Source organism: Zonotrichia albicollis, chromosome 25, assembly GCF_047830755.1.
Source record: "Zonotrichia albicollis isolate bZonAlb1 chromosome 25, bZonAlb1.hap1, whole genome shotgun sequence".
In the NCBI taxonomy this organism is placed as follows: Eukaryota; Metazoa; Chordata; class Aves; order Passeriformes; family Passerellidae; genus Zonotrichia; species Zonotrichia albicollis.
This window is the reverse complement of record NC_133843.1, coordinates 852077-877412: the sequence shown is the minus strand read 5'-3', so window position 1 is coordinate 877412 and position 25336 is coordinate 852077. Positions and strand designations below refer to the sequence as shown.

At 55.1% G+C, this 25336-nt stretch overlaps 2 protein-coding genes across 8 annotated transcripts in view; one reads left to right on the top strand and one right to left on the bottom strand.

The window, feature by feature from the left end:
* The window catches only part of ENO1 (enolase 1), a 172475-nt gene that overhangs the window by 84851 nt on the left and 62288 nt on the right, over positions 1 to 25336 (top strand). The gene's annotated exons all lie outside the window — the stretch shown is intronic.
* H6PD (hexose-6-phosphate dehydrogenase/glucose 1-dehydrogenase) lies at positions 1297 to 12231 on the bottom strand. Of its 7 annotated transcripts, none has more exons than XM_074558492.1 (7): positions 12127 to 12231; positions 11144 to 11256; positions 9784 to 9935; positions 7958 to 8613; positions 6762 to 6879; positions 4990 to 5259; positions 1297 to 4375 (listed from the first exon to the last, which is right to left on the bottom strand). In XM_074558492.1, exons 4-7 carry the CDS (start codon positions 8582 to 8584, stop codon positions 3018 to 3020), a joined length of 2373 nt encoding a protein of 790 aa, XP_074414593.1. In that variant the 5' UTR covers positions 8585 to 8613; positions 9784 to 9935; positions 11144 to 11256; positions 12127 to 12231; the 3' UTR covers positions 1297 to 3017. The 7 variants fall into 7 exon arrangements, with proteins under 7 accessions (XP_074414593.1, XP_074414592.1, XP_074414591.1 ...); XM_074558491.1 differs by having other exon boundaries at positions 12075 to 12170; XM_074558490.1 differs by lacking the exon at positions 12127 to 12231 and adding an exon at positions 11520 to 12068 and having other exon boundaries at positions 11144 to 11418.

Genomic DNA, 25336 nt, shown 5'->3' with positions numbered 1-25336 from the left:
ACAACCTCAGCTCAGTGCTGGGTTACCTCTGAGGTACCTGCAGGTGACTGTCTCCTCCTGAGGGGAGCATCCCTGAAATCCCAGTGGTTTAATGGCTGGCACGAGTCCTGCAGACTGGGAAAGGGGGTACTCCTGCCATCCCTGTGCTGGTGTCACACACGGCCGTGCTGGTCCGGGCCTGGAACGGCTCCTCCGGCAGGACAGGGCTGCGAGAGGCTCCCAGCAGCACGGGCAAGCAGCACCCTCTGCTGCTGGCACTGCCGGCTCTGGGCTTGCAGAGAGCGCTGAGGAGAGGCACCCGCAGCGATTCCTCTGCAAAACCAGGGCTGCTCTGGGTGTGCTGGACACTGAGCAGGGTCAGTTCTGTGTGCTGGACACTCAGCAGGGTCAGCTCTCTGTGTTGGACACTGAGCAGGGGCTGCTGTGTGTGCTGGACACTCTGGCCATGGCCAGCCAGGGCTGCTCTGTGTGCTGGACACTCGGACACTCAGCTCCTGCAGGAAATTCTGTGTGAGAGAGCAGGGCCAGCTCCTCACCATGGGGACAGCAGCTGGCACAGAGCTCATCACTGCAGCACTGGTGCCAGGCCAGCCCTGCATTGCTGCAGCACCCTGTGCCACCTCAGCATCACCCTGTGCCACCTCTGCATCACTGCAGCACCCTGTGCCACCTCAGCATCACTGTATCACCCTGTGCCACCTCAGCATCACTGCATCACCCTGTGCCACCTCTGCATCACTGCAGCACCCATGCCAGCCCTGCATTGCTGCCAGCCAGGCCTGTGAGTGGCAGAGCCCCTCCAGCTGCATGCAGGGAAACCAGCACGTGTGCATCAGCAGGAGTGCAGCAAATGTCTGATTTGAGTCCTGCCACACTCCCTTGCCAGCCCTGGGATCCAGCTCAGCTCAGCTGCAGCCCTGAGCTCACAGAGGACAGCTCAGAGGCAAACATGCAGCTCTGTGAGCTCTGTGCTGTGGTGACAGTGTCCATGGAAATGCAACACGCAGTAAATGAGGATCAGCGAGGCCTTCCTGAGGCCTGGCCATTCCAGGGCCCTGCACAGCACTGCGTGATTCCATCTCCTCACCTTAAAAGGGCTTTGGCTGCTCCTTGTTTTGGAAAGTCCTGGCCTTCTCTGGATGAGACACCAAAAAAAAAGGGAAAAAAAAAAAAAAAAGCAAGAGTCAGAGTGAACATTTAATACTGCAGTGACATTGTCCACTTTGCGAAACTAAAACCCTAAAACTTCACTCAGCAGGAAGTGATTCCCATCTCTGGAAGAAATTAAAAAGACACTTCTTGTTAAAAACAATTTATTTTTTATAAATATAATTCTTTATTCATTAAACAATATGAAAAGAATCACAAAACTTTACTCATAGGAAAAAAAAAGATTGTACAATTTGATTTATAAAAGCTGAAGTGAAAAATGAGTTATTTCCAGTGTTAGCTTTCAGTAAAACATATAATCATACCATTGAATTGTCGGAATGCACTTGACATTAAAAAAATGAATAAAAATTAGTATCAATAATCACTTATGGGAGAAACAGACTGTAAGAAGTTACTCCATGGAGCTGCCTTTGCAAAGAAAGGTTAATACAAGCTCTCAAGAAGGTGCACACCTTCTATTAATAACTTTCACAAAATAAAAATAGCTCTGCTTCCTTGGCCTACAGCCCAGTGGATTGCTACCATTCCTCCTCATCAGATTTGCTGCTCATTTAACCCTTCTTCCCATCCAGTCTCTCTCTCTCCAGTCATAAATGTTGTGTATTCAAAAATATTTGGTTTTCATTTAGCAAATGCTAAGAATTAAAGAGTTTAACAGAAATTGTCTGTGTGGAAAAAAATACACTTTGGCAAAATCCCCCAAATAGCTCCATTCACCAAGGAAAACATGGAAACTTTAATGGATTTTAATAAAATCTCAGATAAATTTTGGGGTGACCCACTAGATAGAGACTTCACAAATAAACCCTATTTTCACCTGCAAAGAACAGTAGCTCCCTGGGGAAAAGCCCATGTGCTTATTTCAAAGTGCAAATGAACTTTTCAGTGTTCATTTCAAGAGGTGCCCGCCACATATTACCAAGCAAGTGTGCAAAAATAGAAAACTCTAATGCCACAGTCACCTGTAAGACAGGAATAAACTCTGTTATTCATAACAATATAGCTACTCTCTCATAGGTCACTTTTTCATTAAAACTTGTTCCCTCACACCAAATACAAAAGTACTGGAATGAAATTAACACAGGCATTTTTGTTTAAAAATAAAAGATTTCTCTGGTAGCTAAACCCAGCAATTCCTCAGAGCACCAAGCTTTCCCTCAGTAATTATTGCACTCTCAGGTTTACATTCACCTGGAGAGCAGAGCTGTGCCATACTCTCAGCCTGCCCCATTATTTCCAGAGCCCCAACACATCCAGGGTCACACATTTACGTGCACACCACCATCACTGCCCTGAGACCAGGGCCTGGCCCAGCCAGGCTGAGCAGGGCAGGGATCAGTGTGGTACTGTTGTCTTTTAGCCTGAGAATTACATTAAATTAGACAGAATTTGGCAGGCAGTTGATTTAACAAGTCCCCCGAAGTGCCTGTGAGGTAGTTACATGCCAGTAAGCACAAACAGGGAAACTGAGGCACTTCAAGGTGAAGTCGTTTGTCCAAAGTCTCAGTGAGAAGCCAGAGCAGAGCCAGAAAGGCCACACTGGGCTTGTGGCTCCTCCTGAGCTCCAAACACAGAACACAGGCTCAAACACCAGAGGTGCTGCAGGCCAGAGAACCCAGAGCAGAGCCAGAAAGGTCACACTGGGCTCATGGCTCCTCCTGAGCTCCAAACACAGCCCAGCTCACCCAGGCCCAAACACCAGAGGTGCAGCAGGCCATGGATCCCCCTGAAGGCCGGAGGTGTCAGGGATGGAGCTGCTGCTGGCACCGCAGGAACAAGGACATCGTGTGTGACAATCCAGGCTGTAAAGGCCACGCAGACAAAGGAGGAGGGCCACTGCAGCATCACCCCATCAGAGCCTCATAATCCACGTACCAGACGAGCTGGCCGGAGCTGGGGCTGACCCCCGAGATGGGCCACTTGTGGGGCTCGCGGCCCACCCTGCTGAGCAGCGTGGTGATGTCGTGCTTGCCCCTGCCCAGCACCAGCACGAACACCTGCCTGGCCCTGTTGATGAGGGGCAGGCTGAGGCTCATCCTCTGGTGGGGCTTCACGGGGCTCTCGGTCAGCACCACCGTGGGGGCCCCTTCCAGGCCGTGCTCGGAGCGGGGGAACAGCGAGGCCGTGTGTCCGTCCGTGCCCACGCCCAGCAGCACCAGGTCGAAGCTGGCGTTGGCCACCAGGGCCGCAATGTCCTGGGCGTAGAGCTCGGCGCCGCCGTCCTCCTCCACGCAGAGGCGGTGGTTGAGGTGCACGGGCATGGGGTGGATGTTGAGGTAGGGCACCCTGACGTGCTGCAGCAGGTGCCGCTGCAGGCCCTGGAAGTTGGACTCGCTGTCCGTCAGGGGCACGCAGCGCTCGTCCGCCAGCCACACGTGGCTGTGCTGCCAGGGGAAGCCGTGGTGGTGCCTGGCCAGGCGCTGGAACAGCCCCACGGGGCTGGAGCCGCCCGACAGGGCCAGGTGGAACTGCCCCGAGCGAGCCACGCTCTGCACGGCTGCCGCCTCCATGTCGGAGGCCAGGCGGGCAATCAGCTCCTCGGCCCAGGCCGACACCAGGGGACTCTGCCGGAACTGGGACTGGATGGCCCTGAACTCACTTGGCATCTGCCCGCCGGGGTGCAGCAGCTCTGCCGGCTCTGCCAGGCTGAACTCCACTCCCCCGGCCACCATCTCAAAGTCCAGCAGCTGCTGGTTCTCCACACCGCCGGGGTAGAGGCGCGGGGGCAGCCGGGACGTGCTGTCCAGCAGAGGCGTCCAGAAGGCCCAGGAGGCCAGCAGGCTCTCCGTGGTGATGAAGAAATCCTTCCTGCCGTGGTAGATGTGGGAGATGAGGACGGAATAGGCATCCCTCTCCTTCACAGGGCTGTACATGTAGAAATCAGACAGTGGCTGCCCAAAGATGTGCAGGTCTGAGCGAGCTCCTGCTTCCTTCCAGCTGTCCTTGGGCATGGCAGGCTGGAAGAGGTTCCTGCTCACCAGCACCGCGGGGGTGTTGAGAGCGCCGTGCCCGAAGTAGAAGATGATCTGCTTGGGTTTGCACTGGCTGTGCCCTGCGTCCCTCAGCGTGCCACTCTGGGGGCAGTAGGCCCTGTTCCTGAAGAGCACGCGGGCGTAGCCCACCCGCTCATCCAGAGCCTTCCCCGAGGTGAGCAGAAACGGGACCCCTTCCCAGCGCAGGCTGTGGCTGTGGATCAGCACCCCTGCAATGACAGCCCTCCACACCTCAACAGGCACCCCTGGGATCTCCATCACTGCCCACCACTGCCCTCCTCAGCTCCCTTGGTACCACTGTGTCTCTAGCTCCCCATCAGCCCTTCCACGGCTTCACTGCCTGCCCAGAACTCCATGATCTTTATGGTCCCTCCCCACCCAGGCCATTCATGATTCTCACTCCCTCCCATCTATCCCACTTGTTCAGCCTCCTTTCATCTCGCAGGAAACCAGTTTGTGAGCATGAGCATCATTTAGACAATTCTCTTCATGTTCACAGCATGGCTGGAGATGGCCTTGGGGTTCACTCACCACAGAGAGCAAAGCTTTACCCCTCAACTCAAGTTTATGGGAAGGCAAAGGAGTTTAGAGGCCACTTCTAAACACAGTGCAGAGATTTTATAATAATGGGCCTTAATCCTTACACTTCCCATTCCCTGGATCCCTGGTGAACTGACACAACAAGAGCATTATCTTGTCCAGCTCCAGTTCCCATGCCAGTGGATGCCTGGGCATATCCCTGAGTGAGCAGTGAGCCCCAGAGCCATGGGGCTGGCACTGCAGGGCTCACAGCTCTCGCTGCTCCCCTGGCCCAAAGCCTCACCTGCAAAGGTCGGTGTGGTGCTGACGTGGCCCCGAGCCTCGGGCAGCTCCTCCTGCACCTGGCTGTCGTAGGCCTGGTACTGTCCCAGCACAGCACTGCTCCTCTGCAGCCCCCACAGGGCCTGGAAGGTCTGCAGCTTGTGCTGCACCACCTCCTGGGCGCTGCTGACGTTGGCAGGGAGCTCCATGATGAGGAACAGGAGGGCCTCGGTGAGGTGGTTCTGCAGCACGTCCCGGATCACCCCGTACTGCTCGTAGAAGCTGGTGCGCCCTGGGCATGTGGGGAAGGCAAAATGCTGCTCAGGGGACCTGGTTCTCCTCTGCATCTCACTGTGGGGCTGGGGAGAGCAAGCTCCAAGCTCCTCTCTCCCCACCCAGCAATTAACCTGAGGCAATCAAGCTCAGGGAATGGGTGTCCTGTCACGGGATGTGTGCAGGGTCTGGTTGGACAGAGCTTTGGGCAACCTGTCCTAGTGGAAGTGGTCACTGCTTGTAGCAGGACGAGATGGTTTTCCTGTCCTCAGAAGGCTCTGGCTGAGCCATACCCTTGGGAGACAAAATTTCGTGCACAGAGCCACGCTTGCCTTTCCCTGCCTGGCCTGTCATGCAGGTGGGGACAGTGGGAAAAGGACAGAGCACTGCAGCAGTGACTCAAGGCTGTGTGTCACCAGCAGCAGGCTGCATCACCACCACAGGCTTCCCCCATGACTGATCATTCACCTCCCTCCCCAATCCAAAGGCACATTCAGCAATGGGATCAGTGCTGCAGACTTGCTGGGAGTCAGGCTGCCAGCTGAAGCTGCACAGGGGAAACCAGACATCAAGTGACAAATGACATCAACTGACATCAAATGACATCAAATGACAAATGACAAAGGTGTTCAGAGAGGGGGGCACAGCGAGCAGCTGGGGCTGTGCAAAGACAATGCTGCTCTCCCTAAATCTCTCTGCAGTGCACCCCTCTCCCACAAACAGGCTCTGGGCTGCCAAACCAAAGATCACCAGCCCAGGTTTGACAGAACTGCATTAGCTGAGCCTGTGGAGGCGAGGCTGAGGGAGGGAGGCAGAGCTGAAGGGAGTGGGGAAGCAGCCCTGCTGGTGCAGCAGCCTGGGCACCTGCCTGGCCAGGAGTGCTGCAGGCAGAGCCCAGCCCGGGAGCTTTATGCTGAGCACTGCAGAGGGGATGCTGCAGCATTGCAGCAGTGCAGCCGTGCCCTTCAGCAGGAGCTGCCTCTGTCTGGGACTGTCCCTCTGCAGTGCTCCTCCTGCCACAGAGAGGAGGGCACGGACACAGGCACACAAACCCAGACTGGCCCAGGGACTGGAACACCCAGGCAGGAGATGCACGAGCACCTCCCAAAGAGCAGCACAAAGGCACACTGGGGGTGAGCCTGGGGGCTGCCAGGACAGCAGGACAGCTGGAGTGGCCTTAGACTGCACCAATTCCCAGTCTAGGACTGTTTACCAAGAACTGGGACAGAAAGGTCAGCAATGCCCCCAGAGCTCTGCAGCAGAAAAAGCTGGGGGGTTCTGCCCCTGCTTCCAGATGAATTACAAATGGAATTTTTCCTTAGAGGCAGCAACTCTACCTGGAAGTGAGTCAGTCTCCAGCACAGGAAGGGTGGGACAGTCCCTCTCTGTTTCCCCACACCATTCACCTGCTCCTTTTGTATTTCTGTACCAGCACCACCTCAAGGGCCCCCTCCCCATTAATGAGGAGCCTGCCAGCTCTCACTCACTCACCCTGCACACCCTGCACACTGCCTCACCAACCTTTAGCATCCACAGTCTCCTTCAAGACAACCTCCACTCTTTCCACATGGTGCCGGTTCCAAATGGGGTCCAGAAACTGTCGGTTCTGATCCCGAAAGGGCAGGATATGGGCCACAGCCTGTGAGGGCAAAATCCAAAGATCCAACAAGAACTCAGCAGGTTCCCAGAGCGCCTCTGCCTCCCTGCCCCATGCAGCAGACAGGCAGCAGAGCAGGTCAGAGAAGAGAAAAGCAGCAGGAGAGGCTGCAGTGATGCACAGCAGGGTCACCAGTGGATGTCCAGAGCAGACATTAAAGGTCCTTCTGAGGCATTTTGAGGTTTCATGTGAAAAGGCTGAACTACAAACTGCAGAGCACTCAGTTTATATCTGTCAGAGGACAAAGGGCTGAGTCAGATCATCCTGGGACTAATGTAAGGTTCCAAAGTGCTGAAATACATCACTTCAGATGCTTACACCACTAAAGCCATCTGCTCTTTTAATAAAATTTAAAAAATAAAATAAAATAAAAATAAACATTTAAAATAAAATAAAATAAGCCCCCAAAATAAAACAGAAGAAATGCCCCCTCTCAGTGGAGATGCTCTCCACAGCTGGACATGCAACTTCTGAGTAAAACCTGGCCACCTTTCCATGGCTGGAACAGGCTGCTTTAAAGTGTGGCATCACATCCCTGAGAAGCAAGGATGGCATGTCCTTGAACAGCCTCCCTCTGGGACAGTGCAGCTCCACATCCTGAGCTGTACCTGCAGCAGACAGCCCTGCAGGGCAGGGAGAAACCTTCCCTAAGCATCCCCCAGAACTGACATCCCATCAGCTCTTTATCATATCAAATGGAGGAGCGCTTCCAGAAGCCATGGCTAAGCAGAGAGGCCTGTGTGGAATGAGATGTGGAGCTGGGAGAGGACAGGTGCTGCTCACTCAGCGAAACCAAACCCTGACCTTGGCGAGGAGGCCAGAGGAGCTCTGCATCTCTGCTCCAGGCACAGAGCCCAGCCCTGCTCTGCAGAAGGGACCCTCACCACCCCAACAGGAGGAACCCTGCTTTGCTCTGCACACTTCCCCTGCTCCCCCAGGACAGAGAAACAGGATTGCAGGAGCAAGTGGAGGCTCAGCATGGATTTGGGAGGGGAACAACGCTCTCCCCAGACGCAGAACCGACCATGAGGAGCCCCTGGGGCTGGCAGGGGCTGCTCACCTGCTTGCCCAGGTAATGGTCCACTCGGTACATCTCCTCCTCCCTGAAGAAGCCTGCCAGCTGTGCAGCCAGCTGCTGTGCCGAGGGCAGGTCGTGGCCAAAGGGCTTTTCCAGCACCACGCGCAGCCAGGCCCCGGTGCGCGGCCGGCAGCTGCCGTTGATGTGCCCCGCGATCTCCGTGTAGGCAAAGGGCGGCACGGAGAAGTAGAAGATCCTGCCAGCCTCCTCCAGCCCCTCCTGGCTGAGCAGGGTCTCGATCTCCCTGTTCAGAGCTGTGTAATTCTCGGCAGTTTTCAGCTGGTGGTACTGGCTGAGCTTCAGGAACTGGTCCTTGAGCACGGCGCAGCGGTTGGGAGGCTCGTCGGGGGGACAGGACAGCTTCTTCAGCACGTCAAACATCAGCCTCTGCCCTGGCTCCAGAGCTGCCAGGGCCCCCCCGTGGAACGTGAAGCTGTGGCCGCTGCTCACTTGGTCCCTGTAGAGCTGGAACAGACCCTGCCACAAATACTTCTTGGCCAAATCCCCCGTGGCTCCCAGCAGGATCACGGAGATGTGGCCCCGGGAGGCTCCAGCTGGGGGTGGCAGGGCTCCCACCAACAGCACCGTGCACAGGACCCTTCCCAGCATCGTGGGGAGAAGAGGCAGAGCCAGCAACACTGGAGGCCAGGAATAAAAACACAAATCAATCCATGTTGTAGTGCTGCAAAACACAACACAAGGTACCTGCTTTCCCCAGAGAGCCAGGGGTCTCTGCCTGCATCCTCCACCCAACAGCCTCTCCTCCCCTCCATGATCTGAATCAAGGCAGTAATTTGGGCTCCTGACAAACCTGCAGCCTCCCTCTGCACACCAGAAGTGAAGGCAGTGTGTGCTGCAGGTCCTTGGGCAGCACATGCACTGCTCCCACAGCTGGGGGGGTGTCAGTGCCCCTGCACAGGGAAACAAACCCATTTCCATCCAAATCAGGCTGGCCACAAAGGAGCACACGTGCTGCACCCTGAGCACACGTGCCTGCACCCTGAATCCTGCTGGGGACTGTGCTCAAACACTGCTGGGCTGCCTTGGCATGGCTTCATGTCAATATTGTCACAGCAGCTCAGGGACAAACACCACCACTGGCACCCCCAGGCTCCTCTTCTTCCACTTGTGGCTCCTGTGCCCCACCACTGAACTGGGTCTGATGGCTGCTGGCAGACTGGGGTGATAAAACAGCTCTGGGGAAGAAGCTCAGTCCTCAGACTGATGTGAGCCAGTCCAGGTGCTACCCCATGGTGCTGTGTCTGTGGCCAGGTGACAACCTGGGCTTTGTGCTCTGCCTCCTGCAACCTTCACTATGGAAGAGCAGGTCCTGTTCTGGCCCTCTCCACTCAGTGCCCATTCAAACCACTGCAGCCAGGACAAAAAGTCCCTGTGTTCACACTCATTTATTCAAAATAAAGTTGTTTTTATGAGAAAGGACACATTTAGCACTTAAACTGAGAAACACAGCAATGACTTTGCATCTTAAGAGATGTAATGTCACTGAAGAGAGGTTTAGTCACTCCTGTATGTGTGACTAAACCACTGTGCTGCTCTCATTACAGCATGTATTATTTCAGCAGCTCTCTCACTGGCTATCTCCTTCCCTTAATGTCATTTATAAGCTGTGTGTGGTTTAGGAGCAGAGCCTTCACAGCACACAATGTTATTTACTTCTTTAAAAACTTTGAGCTCTGGTCAATAAATGGTGATAACTAAATAACCACAAAGAAACATCTGGATATCTCTCCCTGTCTGCAGCTTGAACTGCTCTGCAGAAATCTCGTGTTTCTCTCCAGCAGACTCACCTGTAACACAGGAGCTCTAGAGACCCCAAAAGCAGCTGGAGATTTTCCTCCTGCCCAGCCTCTCCCAGTGCAGATCCTGCTCCTCCTGTGTCTCTGTGTGTCTCTGCTCAGTGCTCAGGTGTGCAGCACAGGTAAGGCAGGTTGTTCCCTTCCTGGAAAACGGGAGGAAAGACCCAATTAGAACAGAGAAAAACCACAAGTGCCTGAGCCAGCAATGTCCCAGCACATCCCTGTTCACAGTCCTGCCCTGCTGGCTGTGCTGAAGCCTTTGGCTGTTTGTGAGCAGGTAAAACACAGGCACGGGTGGCAATTCCTGCTCCCAGGCAGCTACACGGAGCTGAAATGCAGCCTGGAAGTTTAACTCCTCCCTGCCCAGCCCTCTGCCGTGGCTGTGTCCCCTCCCTCCCTCCTCTCCTGCTCTCTGAGCTCCCTGGACCCACTGAAGGAACCCAGCCTGCAGCACTGGCAGCTGCCAAGGGGCACTGCTGAGGCTCTGCCTGCAGAATAAATGATTCTCTGCTTCCCCCTCCCCTGCTGCGGGGTTATAACCCAGATGCCAAAGTTCCTCAGTGCAATAAATGGGTATTTACACTTCCTGAGCAACCTTTGTTCCAGGAACCAGAGGCACTGACACCCTGGCAGCCCTGCACAGTGAGGAATGGGATGGGTCTGGGTGGGCCATGCTGCCCCAGACCCATAGAAAAAAGGGAATCAGCCAGGGAACTTCCCGGCAGATTCAGCCACAGTCACGTGTGTTCCCAAACCAAAGGCAGTTTCACAACCCTCCCAATTGCAAAATATTGAGCTACACTACACAGAATAAAGTAAACCCAGCAGTGTTTACTGCTTTCATATCAACTAAGCACCACTGCTCCCATTAAAAAATAATACTCCAAAAATCCCCGAGCCAGGCAGAACAAAGTTACTCAGTCAGGCTTCAGGAGAAGCCTCCTGGGCCTGATCCACATAAAACACACAGGAGCTTGGCCCAGCAGCCAGGCTGGGCACTCCCCTGCACAGCCACTGCAGCTCCCGTTCACAGGAGCTCACTCCAGGTCTCCAGGGAAAAAATGCAAAAGGTATTTTTGCTACTGTTGTATCCCCACTGAAAAATAATCACCAGGTGCATGGCCAGAAGAGCTGGACTTTGATGGTCCTTGGGGGTCCCTTGCAGCTGAGGATATTCTGTGATTCCATGGAAAATGCAGCATGGCCTGGGGGTCTCACAAGCCTCTGCACATGAAGGAAAGGGCTCTGGGATTCTCTGAGACCCCACTGGTGTTCTGTACTGCAAACAGCAGGGCAGCAATGAGCTCACCATCAGCTGCTGCAGAAGCCAAGGCTTAATGAGGAGACTCACATTAAAAGCAGGATGAGAGGTGCAGGAATTCGTGTTTGGCCCTTCTGGCTCTGACTCAGGCTCACTCCGTGTGCTCTGGCCCCAGCATCGTGACAGCAGCCGCTTCCAAAACCCTGGAAAAGCAGGACAGGGGACTGTGAGGAACCCAGCCTGGTGTGTGGGCAGCGCATGGAACGCGGGGATGAGATCAGGGGTGGCAGGGCTGAGCCCACCTGTGACAGGGCTGAGCTCACGGGTGACATCCATGAGCCCACCTGTGACAAAGCTGAGCCCACCTGTGACATCCATGAGCCCACCTGTGACAGGGATGGGCCCGTGACAGGGCTGAGCTTACGGGTGACATCCATGAGCCCACCTGTGACAAAGCTGAGCCCACCTGTGACAGCCACAAGCCCACCCGTGATAAAGCCGAGCCCACATGTGACATCCATGAGCCCACCTGTGGCAGCGCTGAGCCCCGTGTGACAGCGGCTGTCGCAGCTCCCGGATACGGAGCAGGGCCCGCCCGCCGCCCCCGCACCGGACGCTGCAGCTCCCCGGCCCCGGGAAGGCCGGGCCGGTGCCCGGGAAGGCCGGGCCGGGCTGCGGAGCCGCGGGCTGCGGGGCAGCGGGGCCGGGAGCGGCGGGCCCGGGGCTGCACCGCGGTCCCCGCGCCCCGAGCTCCTCTGGCCGTGCCTGCCCCTCGCCGGGGGCCGGGAGCATCTCCCGTTCACCCCCGCATCCCTCCGTCCATCCCTCCTCCTTCCCTCCGTCCCGCATCCCTCCGGCATCCCCAGTCCCGCATCCATCCTGCATCTCCTGTCCGTCCCGCATCCCTCCATTGCCGCCGCCCACGCGGTGCCGGAGCGGGGCGGCCGGTGCGCGCTGCCGCAGGGTATGACCGGCTGACCCCTCCCCGGCCCAGGCTGACCCCTCCCCGGCCCGAGCTGACCCCTCCCGGTCCGCTCCGGTCCCAGCTGCGCCCCCAGCCCGGCTCCGCTCACCGTACGGCGCCGGCGGCGGCGGGCCCGACACACAGCGCCCCGCCTGCCGCGCCCGCCCCGCGCAGACTCTGTGGTTGGCGGCCGCTCGCGCCCTGCGCCGACGCTCGGGCGGGAGGAAAAACTCGCAGGGCTGAGTTGGCTCTGGGGACACGGGGACACAAAACCCCCCGGGGGATACAGAACCCCCCCGGGGGATACAGAACCCCCCGAGGACACACGGGCCGCGCCCAGCACCGGGAACACTCGCTTTGCCCGTTCAGAGCAGTGCAAACCCCAGCTCAGGGCCACCTCTCCACACCTGGCTCTGCTCTGCAGCCGCAGCACCAAAGGGCAGCAGAGCCCCACTGCAGCAAACTCACTCCTGTACATCCTGTTCCCCACTCCTAAACAAAGAACCCCTTGCTGTGGAGCAGATTTCCACCGCAATGCCAAAGCACAGCCTGTGCCCCGGGTTTAGAGGGCTCTGGATTGATAAACTGCTCTCTCCAGCTTAATGCTTCCTCCTCTGGAACACCATCTTTAAACACCACCCAGAACAGCTCTTTTTCTATTGAGCTTTTTATTTGCTTGTAGAACATCTGTCTCCTTAATGTCCCTTTCCTTGCTAGCTGCCTTTTATTCCTTTATTGCCATCACATGTCTCGTCTGTCACACTGGACCTTTTTCCCTTAAAGGCACACGCAGCCGAGGAAGCCTGAAAAGGCTTTGACAAAAGCACACTCTGATCCAAGCCATCATCCTCACAAAATCTTACTTGCCCCAAATTATGAGATGTTACAGCTCCTTAATGAAACAGCTGAGATATTTTTAACATGGTCAAAAAACCTATTTTATAATCTGACCTTCAGCTCAGAAATAGCTGCACTATTTTTTTTTTTTAGTTAAAAAAGAAAAAAGACTGCATAAAGCAAACCACCCCTACAGTTTCAGCCTCAATATTTAAAGTTTGGCATCACATAACTAGCTGAAAACATGGTCTCTCAACAGAGGATATTAAATGACTGCTACTCCCAATTTCCAGCTCTATCTATAATAATAACAAACTTGAGTGACCAGAGGCTGATTTGTCATTGCAGGGGAAATCTGTTTAGGAGTGGGGAAAAGGATGCACAGAAGTGAGTTTGCTGCAGTGGGGCTTCATTTCCCTTTGGTGCTGCAGGTGGCACTGGGCTGGGGAGGGTTTGCATGCTCTGAGCAGGCAAAGGGAGCTCCAGCAGGGCGAGATTTTGGTGAGGGAACCTTAGAGGAAACTTGCCTGTTACCTGCCAAGTTGCTCAGCTCTGCAAAGGGGTTTAGTGCCAAAGAACTGGAGATGTGGCTGTGAAGGACAGAGTAATTTCTGGGATGATTTAACTCCTTGTTTCTGTGGTGTTCAGTGGGCTGGGAGCCCTGTGTGCTGCAGAGCTGCTGGAGCTGGGCAGGGCTGTGCTGGGCATGATGCTCTCCAGTCCTGGGCTATCCAGTGCACAGGGCTTTGGGTAAGGCTGCAAACCTCTGCTGTGAAGCAATAAAGAACAGCTGGACAGCAGCTGGGGTTCTCAGGAAATAAAATTACTGCCTTGTGGCTCCTCCAGAAGCAGGCTGCAGAAATGGTGGCAGCATCTCCTGAGCTGGTGTGGGGCAGGGTAAGAAAGAGGGGCTTTGTCATGGTTCTGGGGCAGGTGAGGGACTCACCTGCTGAGCAGGTTCTGGTTTGTGGTCAGCCTGACAGGCAGAAACCTCCAGTCCAGTGTAGGAAGTTTGGATTTCAATGCTTTGGCCTGCTTGGTGTTAAGCAATGCCACTCTGTGCATCCCAACTCCACACAGGAGCAGCCCTTCCCAGACCCCTGCTCTGGCTTCTGCTGGCCAGCTCAGCTCTTAAAGAGCTTAGCACCCAAGTACAGCTGAGACACTCCAAGGTGAGAGAGCATTAGAGTAATGCTGCCTCTTAGCAGCTTGTGTTTCTATTGTTTCTTGGCTTTCCTCTCCCAACTGTGGCTTTTAAACGACAAAATCCTTGCCCAGGGAATGCCACTGGGTGCACAGCTGGGCTGGGGGTGCCCTCTGGGACGCTGCAGCTCCCAGTGCAGCTGGAAACCCCACACATACAGGGCAGGGGGAAAGGGGATGGGGATGGGGAGAGCTCATCTCCACCCTGCTCTGCCTGAGTCAAACAGAAGTGATCAATCCACTAAGCCGTGCCTGCATTCTGCCTCCTGCCCTGAGGAGCTGATGCTCTCATCGGCTTGGTCAGCAGATTAAAGATTGAGTGCTGGCATCTTCCCCAGGTGTTCTGCACTGGGACGAGCTGCCTGCTGGCTCTTCCTCAGTCTTGGGCTAAAGGAGGGTGGAAATGGAGGCTATGGGCTAAACGTGTGGCTTCTTCCTTGGAAAATGGGGAAACGTGAGGTCCTAGATCAATATTGACTGGTGAAGGATGGCACAGTGAGACTTTGGGCTGCCAGCAGGCAGTGCTGTGCTGGTTATCAGTTTGATCAATTTTATCAGTTTGATCAGTTTGATCAGTTTTATCAGTTTCCTGACCACTGCTGCAGCACAGCAGGGTTGCACAGCAGGGTTGATCAGTGCAGGCTGCTGCACTCAGAGCACAAATGCAGCCGGGGACAGTCAGAGGTTTTCCCTGACATCTGACAGCTGAACACGAAGACAAAGTTGAGAAGATGCTCTCATCTCTCTGTCCTGTCAAGATTGGACTCTCTGATAAAGCCTGAAGCCAAAGCCCTTCCCCGTGTTCTCCTAGAGCAAAGTGAAATGCACCAAAATGCATGAGCATGTTTCTATAAATGGACTGTGGTGCAGCAGGGAATTGGTGCAGAGTTCGGGATGGTGCGTGGTGAGCGCTGCATCCCTGGCACCTGCACACAGCCCAGGGTGCCAGGCTGTGCTCTGTGCCCTCCTCACCCTCCTGCTGCACAGGAACTCTGGGGTTTGTGGGCGCCGTGGCCTTGGGATGCTTCACTAAATCAGTGTTTGCTGAGCCCTGGCAGGGAGGGGGGAAATTGCAGTGAAATGTTTGCGCCGTTCAGGGGAGTCTCTCACACACCCAGGTGGGAATTCCTGCTGGGAATGCTCCCTCTGCCATGCAGGAGCTGCAGCAGTGCAGTGCTGGTAGCAGGGCACAGGGAACACAGTGCTGAGTGCCAGGTTTGTCTCTCTCTGGGGTGCTGTAAAATCTGGATTATCAAGAATGTTACCTTAAGCAACAGGTATAGAGGAGTAAAAACCCATCCAGAGCTCTGCAGAGGGGGATGAGCGCAGTGCTGGGGGCAGGCCTGAACCTCCATCTCTCCAAAGAGAAAGGGAGATTTCTCCATCTCTTCTCAAAGAGGCAAAGAACGGGCATCCTGAGCATTGGGTTGTGCTGCTGAGGGGTGCAGGTGGCCCACTCAAAAGATTAATCTCCAAATGGAAAAGCAATGACAGTGAAAGGGGAGAAAAAGGCTCCAGGGCAGTGCCAGGACTCTCTCAGATGCAGATAATCAGCAGATCTGAAAACTTGATCTGAAAGCTTTCAAGGAGGGTAGCAAAAGGCAATAATGAATTGAGATTGACCCTGAGGTACACTCGGTGTTCTGCTGTGATGCATTGGATGTGGGGGCCTGAATATATGTTGTATTGTAACACCAGTGTGGTTCCAAGTTACTCCAAACGAGCTGCAGCTGCAGGGTCCTTAGTTGGGCAGCAGCTGTGGCTCGTGAAGGTAAGGTGAGATAAATAGGGGTGGGTCAAGAGCCCAAGAGGAGCCCCTGAGAAGAGAGAAAGGACTGTGCTGCAGAGAATGGAGATGAGCCCCAGCAGAGAGGCGAGAACAACGCTGCAGCAAAGATTACAACAACTGGTGACCCCGACGTGATGAAGAACACACAACCAAACATCAAAAGAAGGTGAGGAAGAACACTGCAACCAAACATTGAAAGAAGGTATGGAATCCCCCGGACAGCCGAGAGCTGTGGCAGCCTGAGAGCTGGGACTTTGGAAGATAGGACAGCTGAGAGCTGTGGCAGCCTGAGAGCTGGAACTGTATGTGTATTGTAATTGTATAATTGTTAAAAGAAAAGGGGGAAATGTGGGGGCCTGAATATATGTTGTATTGTAAGATCTGTGTGGTTCTGAGTTACTCCAAACGAGCTGCAGCTGCAGGGTCCTTAGTTGGGCAGCAGCTGTAGCTCGTGAAGGCAACTGAGATAAATAGGGGTGGGTCAAGAGCCCAGGAGGAGCCCCTGAGAAGAGAGAAAGGACTGTGCTGCAGAGAAAGGAGAAAAGCCCCAGCAGAGAGGGAAGAACAATGCTGCAGCAAAGATTACAACAACTGGTGGCCCCGTGTGAGGAAGAACACGCAGCCAAACATCAAAGGAAGGTATGGAATCCCCCGGACAGCCGAGAGCTGTGGCAGCCTGAGAGCTGGGGCTTTAGAAGATAAGACAGCTGAGAGCTGGAACTGTATGTGTATTGTAATCGTATAATTGTTAAAAGAAAAGGGGGGAAATGTGGGGGCCTGAATATATGTTGTATTGTAAGATCTGTGTGGTTCCAAGTTACTCCAAACGAGCTGCAGCTGCAGGGTCCTTAGTTGGGCAGCAGCTGTAGCTCGTGAAGGTAACTGAGATAAATAGGGGTGGGTCAAGAGCCCAAGAGGAGCCCCTGAGAAGAGAGAAAGGACTGTGCTGCAGAGAAAGGAGACGAGCCCCAGCAGAGAGGGAAGAACAACGCTGCAGCAAAGATTACAACAATTGGAGTGTGCAGGTGAAAAACCAACGTGTTTCAAAATTATCCCTTTGCAACTCTTGGTTCCAGAGCCAGCACGTTGCAGAGCTCTCACACAAATATTTAAAATGCTCTGTGCCCCTGGAAATGTCCTTCAATAACCTTGAGCTTAAAGTGGTTTCCCCTGCCTCAGTCCCACAGAAGACCAGAACAGGAGAACCAGGAATCCCTGTGCTTGGTAATTGCAGGATGCAAAGTCAAGTGTCTGCTCTGGGCACTTCCATGGATCAGAGAATGGGCTGGTGCCTGTTGTGTCTGTGCTGAATTCCCCACGGAATGCAGGGTCTGCACAGCATCGCTGGCTGCAGCCTTGCAGGGCCCGAATCAATGGAATAGCTGGGGATGAACGTTGTGCATTTTGTCAAACTAATAAGGGGCAGAAATTAAATTACACAGGGCAGAAAGCTTTTCTAGGCCTGAGCTGGTTTAAAACAAGGTAGTTTAGCTGAAGTTAGTGACAGCTCTTTGAATGAGGTGTTGCACTGTTCTGTGTATCAGGGAAAGAAATGTCAAATGCTTGGGGGATGCGTGAGCTTTTTGTTTGGGGTGTTTGTTTTATTTTTTTCAAATTTATTATTTATACTTGCAGCTTCTGTCTGAATTCCTGATGTGGCTGAGACCTCTTAGCAATGCCGTGGAGGACGAGATTTCCCTGCTCATTGTGTCACCCCCGGTCCTCCCTGGCACAGTTAAAGAACGCGTTCCCTGCATCTCACACCAGAGAACACTGCTGGCTCCTCCAGCCTGCTCCCCACATCGAGACCAGCCCAGGGTGCACTTCAGAGGCTTCTGCAGATGTCTGGGTCGCTTTTCGTGTTTGCTCTTGGAACAGCAGCGTGGCCAGGTGAGAAGAGCGGCAGTGATGGAAGGGCTGAGTCCCCTCCTCGCAGGGAAACCCGGCTGCACAGGAGCCGCGTTCCAGCCCCGATCCTATAGGATCAGGCTTCTTGCAGTGTCAGGGATTTAAGACTTTTTAACTCCCCCTCCCCCGTTTTCCCTCCTGGGCGGCGTGAGCAGCTCCGGGCTGTGCCGGCACCGCTCCAGAGCCAGCGCTGACTCCGCTCCGCCGCCTCCTCCCGCAGCAGCGCCGCAACTTTGGCTGCTCCGCACAGCGCTGCATCCCCGGCACGCAGAGCTCCGGCGGATCTGGGGTAAGAACGGACTCCTCGGGAGGGACAGGGGCTTCCCGAGCCCGCTTTAATGGAAGCTCTTCCCTTTGCATGCTCTCTTAGGAGGGGAGGTATCTTAAAGAGGCTGCGGTCCTTCCTCCTGCGGGGCTGTCTTTTATGGTTGATAAAAGCTTAAAAAGTGCAACTTCTGCTGCGTGCTTGCTAATTAAACTTCATTCAGTTCGTTTCCTTTCTGCATTTTAAATTATTTTAAATTCTCCTTGGGACCGGTGTGAGGGAAGCTGAATGAGGGAAGCTGAATCGGTGGAGGCTTTTTTTTTTTTAAATTCTGCTTTTTTAAACAAGCCGACAAAACCAAATTAAAAAATACTAATGAAAAAAAAAGGGCACCCATCAGAAGCGAAGCCGGCAGAAGGGCTAGCGGGGAGCTGCGTTTGTGCCTGCCGGCTGGCAGGCAGGTGCATTTTCCTGGCTGCTGCTGGTGCAGTTGTGCTGCAGTCCGAGCCCCGCGCCGGCTGCGGAGCTTTGCGGGAGCGCAGCGGGACCGCGCTGCCGCTGCTGCAGCGCCCGGGCACTGCCCCCGAGTGGCGCTGCCCCCGAGTGGCGCTGCCCCCGAGTGGCATTGTCCCCCGGGTGGCACTGCCCCTGTGTCCCCCGAGTGGCACTGCCCCTGTGTCCCCCGAGTGGCACTGTCCCCCCAGTGGCACTGCACCCCGAGTGGCACTGTCCCCGTGTCCCCTCTGCACCCCGTGTCCCCTCTGTCTCCCGAGTGGCACTGCCCCCTGAATGGCACTGCACCCCATGTCCCCTCTGCCCCCCGTGTCCCCTCTGCCCCCCGTGTCCCACTGTCCCCCGTGTCCCCCATGTCCCCGCTGTCCCCCGTGTCCCATTGCCCCCCGTGCTCCCGCTGTCCCCGTGTCCCCGGGGGAATGCGGCGCTGCCGCTTTAAGGTGCGGAGGTGCCCGCTCGCTGCTCCTCCGGGCCATCCGCAGCGCAGCATCCTCGGCCAGGGATTCCCTTCCCCTCCCGAGCCTCCTCCCGCACCCGGCGCTTTGCAGCCCCGGATGGTTCCTTCCCTCTGCCCCCGCATTTCCGAGCCGCCGCTTTAAAATGTGTCCGGAGATGTCCGGGCTGGAGCTGAGCTCCTGCAGCCTCCTCCCAAATTCGCGTGTCCTTGTACCTGCTGAGCCGGGTACAAGCGTGCTGGTGAATCCCAGAACTGCTGCTCATCACCTCCCCACAGCCGTCCCAAGCTGAATTTGCATGGGGATGTGTCAGCACAGCCTCCTACTGCAGAAGTTTAAACTTGCATTTTCTGGAGGCATGTGCAGTCTGATTTATTAATGGCACAAGGACTGGTTGGTTAATTTTAACTATAAAGTAAAAAAAAAATTCACTTTGACATAAATATCTGCTAGCAACTTGCATTTTCCTAGTGTAAAAATATCTATTAATTGAAACGTAGCTTCTTAGCAATTTCAGAGTCTTGGGAACTGTACGGGGCAAGGGGGAAAAAATGCAGTTTGAGCAATTATCAATTCTGTTGCAATAGCAGTGAAGTCAGCTGTGCTGAACTCCCTGCAGGTCTGGGTTTGATTTTCCGTGTCTGGGGGAGGCTGCTCAGCAGCCAGTGCTCACAGCACATCCCGAGCCAGAGCCTGCCTGCAGCTGATGCTGATGGCATTTGCAGCATCTGAAATCACCAAATATTTGACTTGCCTGTCCCAGTGATGTCTCCTGACACCAGCAAGGGTGTTCTGGTCCCTGCTGGGACTGAGGCAATTACTGGTGCCTGCCACTCTGTTTGAGAGTAGTAATGCATGTTTACACTGATTAGATCTGTAATTGGGGTGGGCTTTTATCCTGTGCTTGCACAAGGACTGAGAGAAGTCCCTGGGATCTGTAGGAAAGGTGAGTGCTGTCCCCAGCACAGAGAGCTGGCACTGGAGTGTGATCTCTCAAGGTCACAGAGCCAGCTGATGGCAGAGACAAGCCCTGGGCACCCTCAGCTGCTCCTTTACATTCCCCAAAACTTTCAGATCCTCCTTTAGAGATGTCTCTGGCCCCAGTCATGGAGGCACAGGGGGAGTCAGCCGCAAGGCCAAACCCCAGAATTTAGTGTGATTTAATGCAGACTTCATGCAGCACACTCACACCCTGCTACTTCTGCTCCTTACATCATCATCTTAATGAGCAATGAGGCTCAATCTCATTTGTACAGTGCTTGTGCATTAGTTTGTGGCGTTCATGGAGAACTCTCTAAATGTTAGAACAGGAGCAAAGGAAAAGTAACTGACCTAGGAGCAGGCTTGGTGTAAATCACTGAGGGGCAATGAACATTAGGATGCTCCTACATCTGGGTGTGTGGAAAGGTTCTCAGCGTAAATAAATGTTCTCAGCATAAATAAATATCAGTCTCTGCCTTAGGGAAAAACCACACAACTGCTGTAGAACCGAACAGAGCGGACTCCCCACTGGTGGTACAAGTGGGGCAAGCTGCAGATTCCCTGGGCTCTGCTCTCCAGAATGGGCACACAGCCTCTCATGTCTCCCCACAAACCTGGTGATTTCCAGCAGAGGAAAAATAAGAATGATTGTAGAGGGTGAGACTGAGACAAACCAGAGAACTGAGGGTTTCAGCTGTGTTGAAATGTCTCTGGCCTGTTATAGGGTGATGTGTAACTGGTGCCCTGCTGCTGGAGGGAATCCATGGCACAGACCCCTTCAGTGCTGAGCATGGCAGGGAGGGTCCCAAAAGACAAAACAGCACCAGAGTGCAAAGGGAGGGAGGGTTCACTTCCTGCCATTTCTCCTCTTACAGCCTCTGCTGCTCCAGCAGTTCTTGCTTTGCACACCTGGGAAGGCGCCCTCAGCACTACAATTAAATCCTAACAGGAATTCACAGCCCCTCCTGTGCTGTGCCTGCAGCAGCCCAGAGAGATCCCAGGCAGTGTGAACAGAACCTCATCCAGATTCTGAGCATCCTGAGTGCCTCTGACATCTCCCAGATAGATCCAGGCAATGTGAACAGAACCCCAGGCAGGTTCTGAGCATCCTGAGTGCAGGTTCAGTGCCTCTGACACCTCCCTGTGCTCTGCCTGATGAAAGGCCACATTTCAGCTGATTCCTTCCTCCAGTGCCAGACTGGTCTGGAACACAGGGATCCTTTCCTGGCTGCCATAATGAATTTTAGCATTTTGGGCTGCCAGGAGTATTTGCTCCTGCTGGAGCCTTTTCCTTTAATGAGAGTAAAGTGTCCTGAGAAGTATTTTTATAAAATGTGAGGAGTTTATTCCTGGTGCTGATGGGCTTGCACAGACAGATGCCATCTGAAACCCCCTGGTTACAGCAGCACTGCTGCCCGAGCCTCAGACAGCTCTGCTCCTCACATGTTTAAGGATTGCATTTAAATTGTGCTTTGCTTGTTGCTACTTAACTTTTGAGCCCTGTTTGCAGGGGCTGGCACAGAAATGTTTCTGGAGGGCTGGGTCAAGTGGCAGCGTGTATTCTTGGAGAGGATCACAGCTCCTGTGCCCCAGTGCAAAGGGCAGAGAGCCATGAAATATCTGGGTATGTGTGAGCCCTGTGGTGCTGCTCAGGCAGGGCAGCAGCAGGCTCTGAGCTGGGCTGCAGGGATGCAGCTCCTTTCCAGGCTCATTTTGCTCCTTATTCCCTCCCTTAATTTACGACAGACTCTGTGGGTATTGAGCAGCACTGCAGCAAACCCACGTGCTCCAAGTTTCTCTCTTCCAGGAGCTCTGCTGAGAAACACAGGAGAGCTGTGAGGAAGGGGCTGCTCTGCAAAGTGGGGGTCCAGAATTGCTGCTGGACCCCGGGGCAGGGTCTCTGGCAATGCCTGCTCCTGTGAGGGATTGGGAAGATGCTCTTTTCCTTCCTTTTTAATGGAAATCTCACTTTCCTGCAGACCTGGAACCCTAGGCTGGGGCAAGCAGAGGGGCTGGCTATTGCAAAACCTCTGCAGGTTCTTCCAGCTGGCTTTTCCCTGCAGAACTGGGGTGATCAGGAGTGCAGGGGCTGGCAGCTCCCTGGTTCAGTGCTGTGATGCACCAGTGTGTTAAAAACCCTCCCCAGCTGCTGGAAATTGCTGTCTGCCCATCCCCGTCTGACACGTGAGCACAGGAATTCCCATGTGCTGGGAATCCTAATGTTTCCCTCTCCCACCTCTGTGCCTGAGTGTAAATGTCCTCAGGATGTAATTTTTCCAGCTCAGCCTCCAGAATTTGTAATTATGCTGAGGAGCTGAGCTGCAGTGGGGCTGCATCCACCCAGCTGCCCTTGTGCCTCTCCTGCTGCCCAGACAACTGAGCCTTGGAGCAGGGACAGTCCCTGCTGCTAAAGGAGGGACAGCTACAGCTTGGCAAACCTCAAAGAGTTTTCATTTGCCTCAATATTCTGCAGCAAAGGACTTTGCACATTTGTAAACACAGAGCAAACTCAGCACGTTTTCAGAGCTTCCTTGGGGTGAATTGCAAGTCCTCTGCTCTTGTCTGACAGAGCAAAATTCAGGGAGGGATGTGCTTGATGAAGATGCCTTTCACTTGGGTAGCAGCAGAAATTGTGTTGAGTTCCTGTGGAAACAAAATAAGGTCCCTGCCCTAGAAAAGTCACAGACAAGAGCTTATTCAAGAAAAGAGTGGAAATGGCCCTGGACTGTCTGCTGACCTTGAGCTGTTGGTGAGGTTTTTGGTGGATTGTGACCGAGCATCACTCATGAGCCCTTTGCCTGGCACCATTTGATTGAAGATGGGAAATGATGGGAGAGCCCCTGAAGGTGACTGGGCAGGGCAGGGAGCTGTGGCTGAGCTCAGGAGCTGTGTGTGGAGCCCCCAGGCCCTGCAATGTTCCCCCACGGCCCAGGGGACACCCGAGTGCCTTCCCTCAGCAGCGAAGTGAGCACACCGCTCCTGGCAGCACTCCCTGTGCCAATGCAGTGCCACACAGAGCAGGTGACATCCCTGTGTGCCCTGCAGGGTCTGCAGAGCTGCTTGGCACCCAGGAGCACCCCCGAGCTGCTCGAGGCCAGCAGGGCCCTCAGGGAAAGGTGCAGGGCAGGAGAAGGTGGGCACAGGAGGTGTGTGAGGAGCCACACGTGGGGCTGGGCACCAGGAGATGTCCTGGGGATGCTCAGGGCAGAGGGGCCGTGCCAGGGTGGCACAGGGAGGGTGCACAGGGAGGCTGGCACACCCCCAGGCAGGCTCTGAGCATCCTGAGTGCAGACTCAGTGCCTCTGACACCTCCCTGTGCTGTGCCTGATGAAAGGCCGTATTTCAGCTGATTCCTCCCTCCAATGCTTGTCTCTGGTCTGGGAAAGCAGGGATCCTTTCCTGGCTGCCATAGTGAATTTTAGAGTGAGTTTTAGCATTTTGGGAAGGGTGGCAGTGCCAGAGTGGCACAGGGAGGGTGGCAGTGTCAGGGTGGCACAGGGAAGGGTGTCAGTGTCAGACTGGCATAGGGAGGTGGCACAGGGAGGGTGGCACAGGGAGCAGAGCCCAGGCTGCCCCTGGAGCTCCGAGCAGGCTGGGGCAAACCGGAGCTGCTCCTCCTCGGGGGCTCGGTGCTGCCCGGACCCGGTGTCCGGTTACCGAGCATCAGTGTCCCGTTACCGGGCATCATCAGCTCGGTGCCCGGGACAGGGCAGAGCAGGGACACTCTGGGGACAGGGCAGAGCAGGAGCACTCCGTGGCTCGCTGGCACAACAGCCGCTCTGCGATGCACTGCAGCACAGCCCTGAGTGAACCTCCTCAGCCAAAAGGACATTGCAGGGGAGGGAGGGGACCATGCACGCCCAGCGATGCTGCTGCTGCTGCTGCTGCAGGGCTGTGGCAGCCAAGGCTGGCCCGGGCTCCCTCCCTGCAGCCATTTAGTGATTGAGTTGGCCAAGGCCATCGCCTGTGCCCGTGGTGGGTGCAGTGTCCTTCCCTGCATGTCCTTCAGGTGCAGCAGGGACAGGGCCGTGTCCCCAGGGCCCAGGGCAGCCATCCAGGAGCTGCAGGCCCAGGAGCGGCTCCAGGAGGTGCAGGAGCCTGACTGAGCAGCCACCACTGCAGCTCTGCTCCAGCCTTGGGGACACAGGGGACAATGCAGCGCCCCTGGAGCAGCAGGGATGGGGGAAGGAGGCTGAGGAGAAGGAGAAGCCTGTGCTGATGCAGTGCAGGGCATCCTTGGCTCGGTGCTGCAGCACGGGCAGGGCACCCTGCCTGTCCTGCAGGGCAAGGCTGAGATAAGGGCTGGTTCTTGTATCATCTCCTGGGGGCTGGAGCTCTTCCCTTGGATCCAACTGATTCCCTGTTGGAGGTGGCAGCAAAAAGCTCAGTTCTCTTAAACTGATCCACCAGAGACCCTTTGCTGCCAGCTCTGAGCCAGAGATCCCCCAGGTGTCACTGAGGGACTGTGCCACCTGTCCCCTGTCACCCCCTGGGTGCCTGCAGGGCTGGGGAGGGATGCAGGAGATGTCACTGCCAGGACAAGGTCCTGGTCCCCTGTGCCTGGCTCCCAGCAGAGGGAGGCAGCAGCTCACCAGCCTGCAGCCCTGACCTCCTCCAGCCTTGGTGTCACTGGAACAACCAAACCAAGCCCACAGCACCTGCCCAGGTAAAGATTGGCCTCTCTTGCTGCTGGACAGTCAAACCTGTGAGCAGCAGAGAATTGCCACCTGCAAGCTCTGCCCTTCACCTCAGGTTAGTTTTATTCTTGGATCAGTCCCTGCTGGATTCCTGGCAGAGCAAACGCTGAGCCCTGGTCTGTGCCTTTGGAGTGGTTAGTGGGATCAGTGAATTGGGAAGGATCCTGCCTTTATCCCCATTGAGCAGGAGGATATGGAGACCCTGCTTTTCTGAGGGAGATGAGTCCAGGCTGGTGAAAATGCTCAGAGAGTGCAGATGGATGAACTTGGTGAACTGCAGCTGGCCCTGGCTCAGCCCGAGGGAGCAAACACAATGACTTCAGCTCCTTGTGACTCTTTGCTCTTGTGACCTTAGCCCAAAAGTCTCTCTTTGCTCCTTTTGCCTCTTTTTAGCTGAAACTGGGTCTCCAGCTTGCTGCTCTCCATTTTCCCCATCAGCTAATTGGCAGAATCCCTGTGCCAGGCAGGCCCTGCTCCTGTGGCTGAGCGTGACAGTGTGACCCTATGGGTGAGTGTGACAGTGTCACCCTGAGTGTGAGTGTGACCCTGAGTGTGAGTGTGACCCTATGGGTGAGTGTGACAGTGTGGCCCTGCAGAGGAGGGACATAGCCCAGCAGGACATCAGCAGCTGTGCAAGGGGTGTCTGTTTGCTGCAGGACTGATGTGGCTGC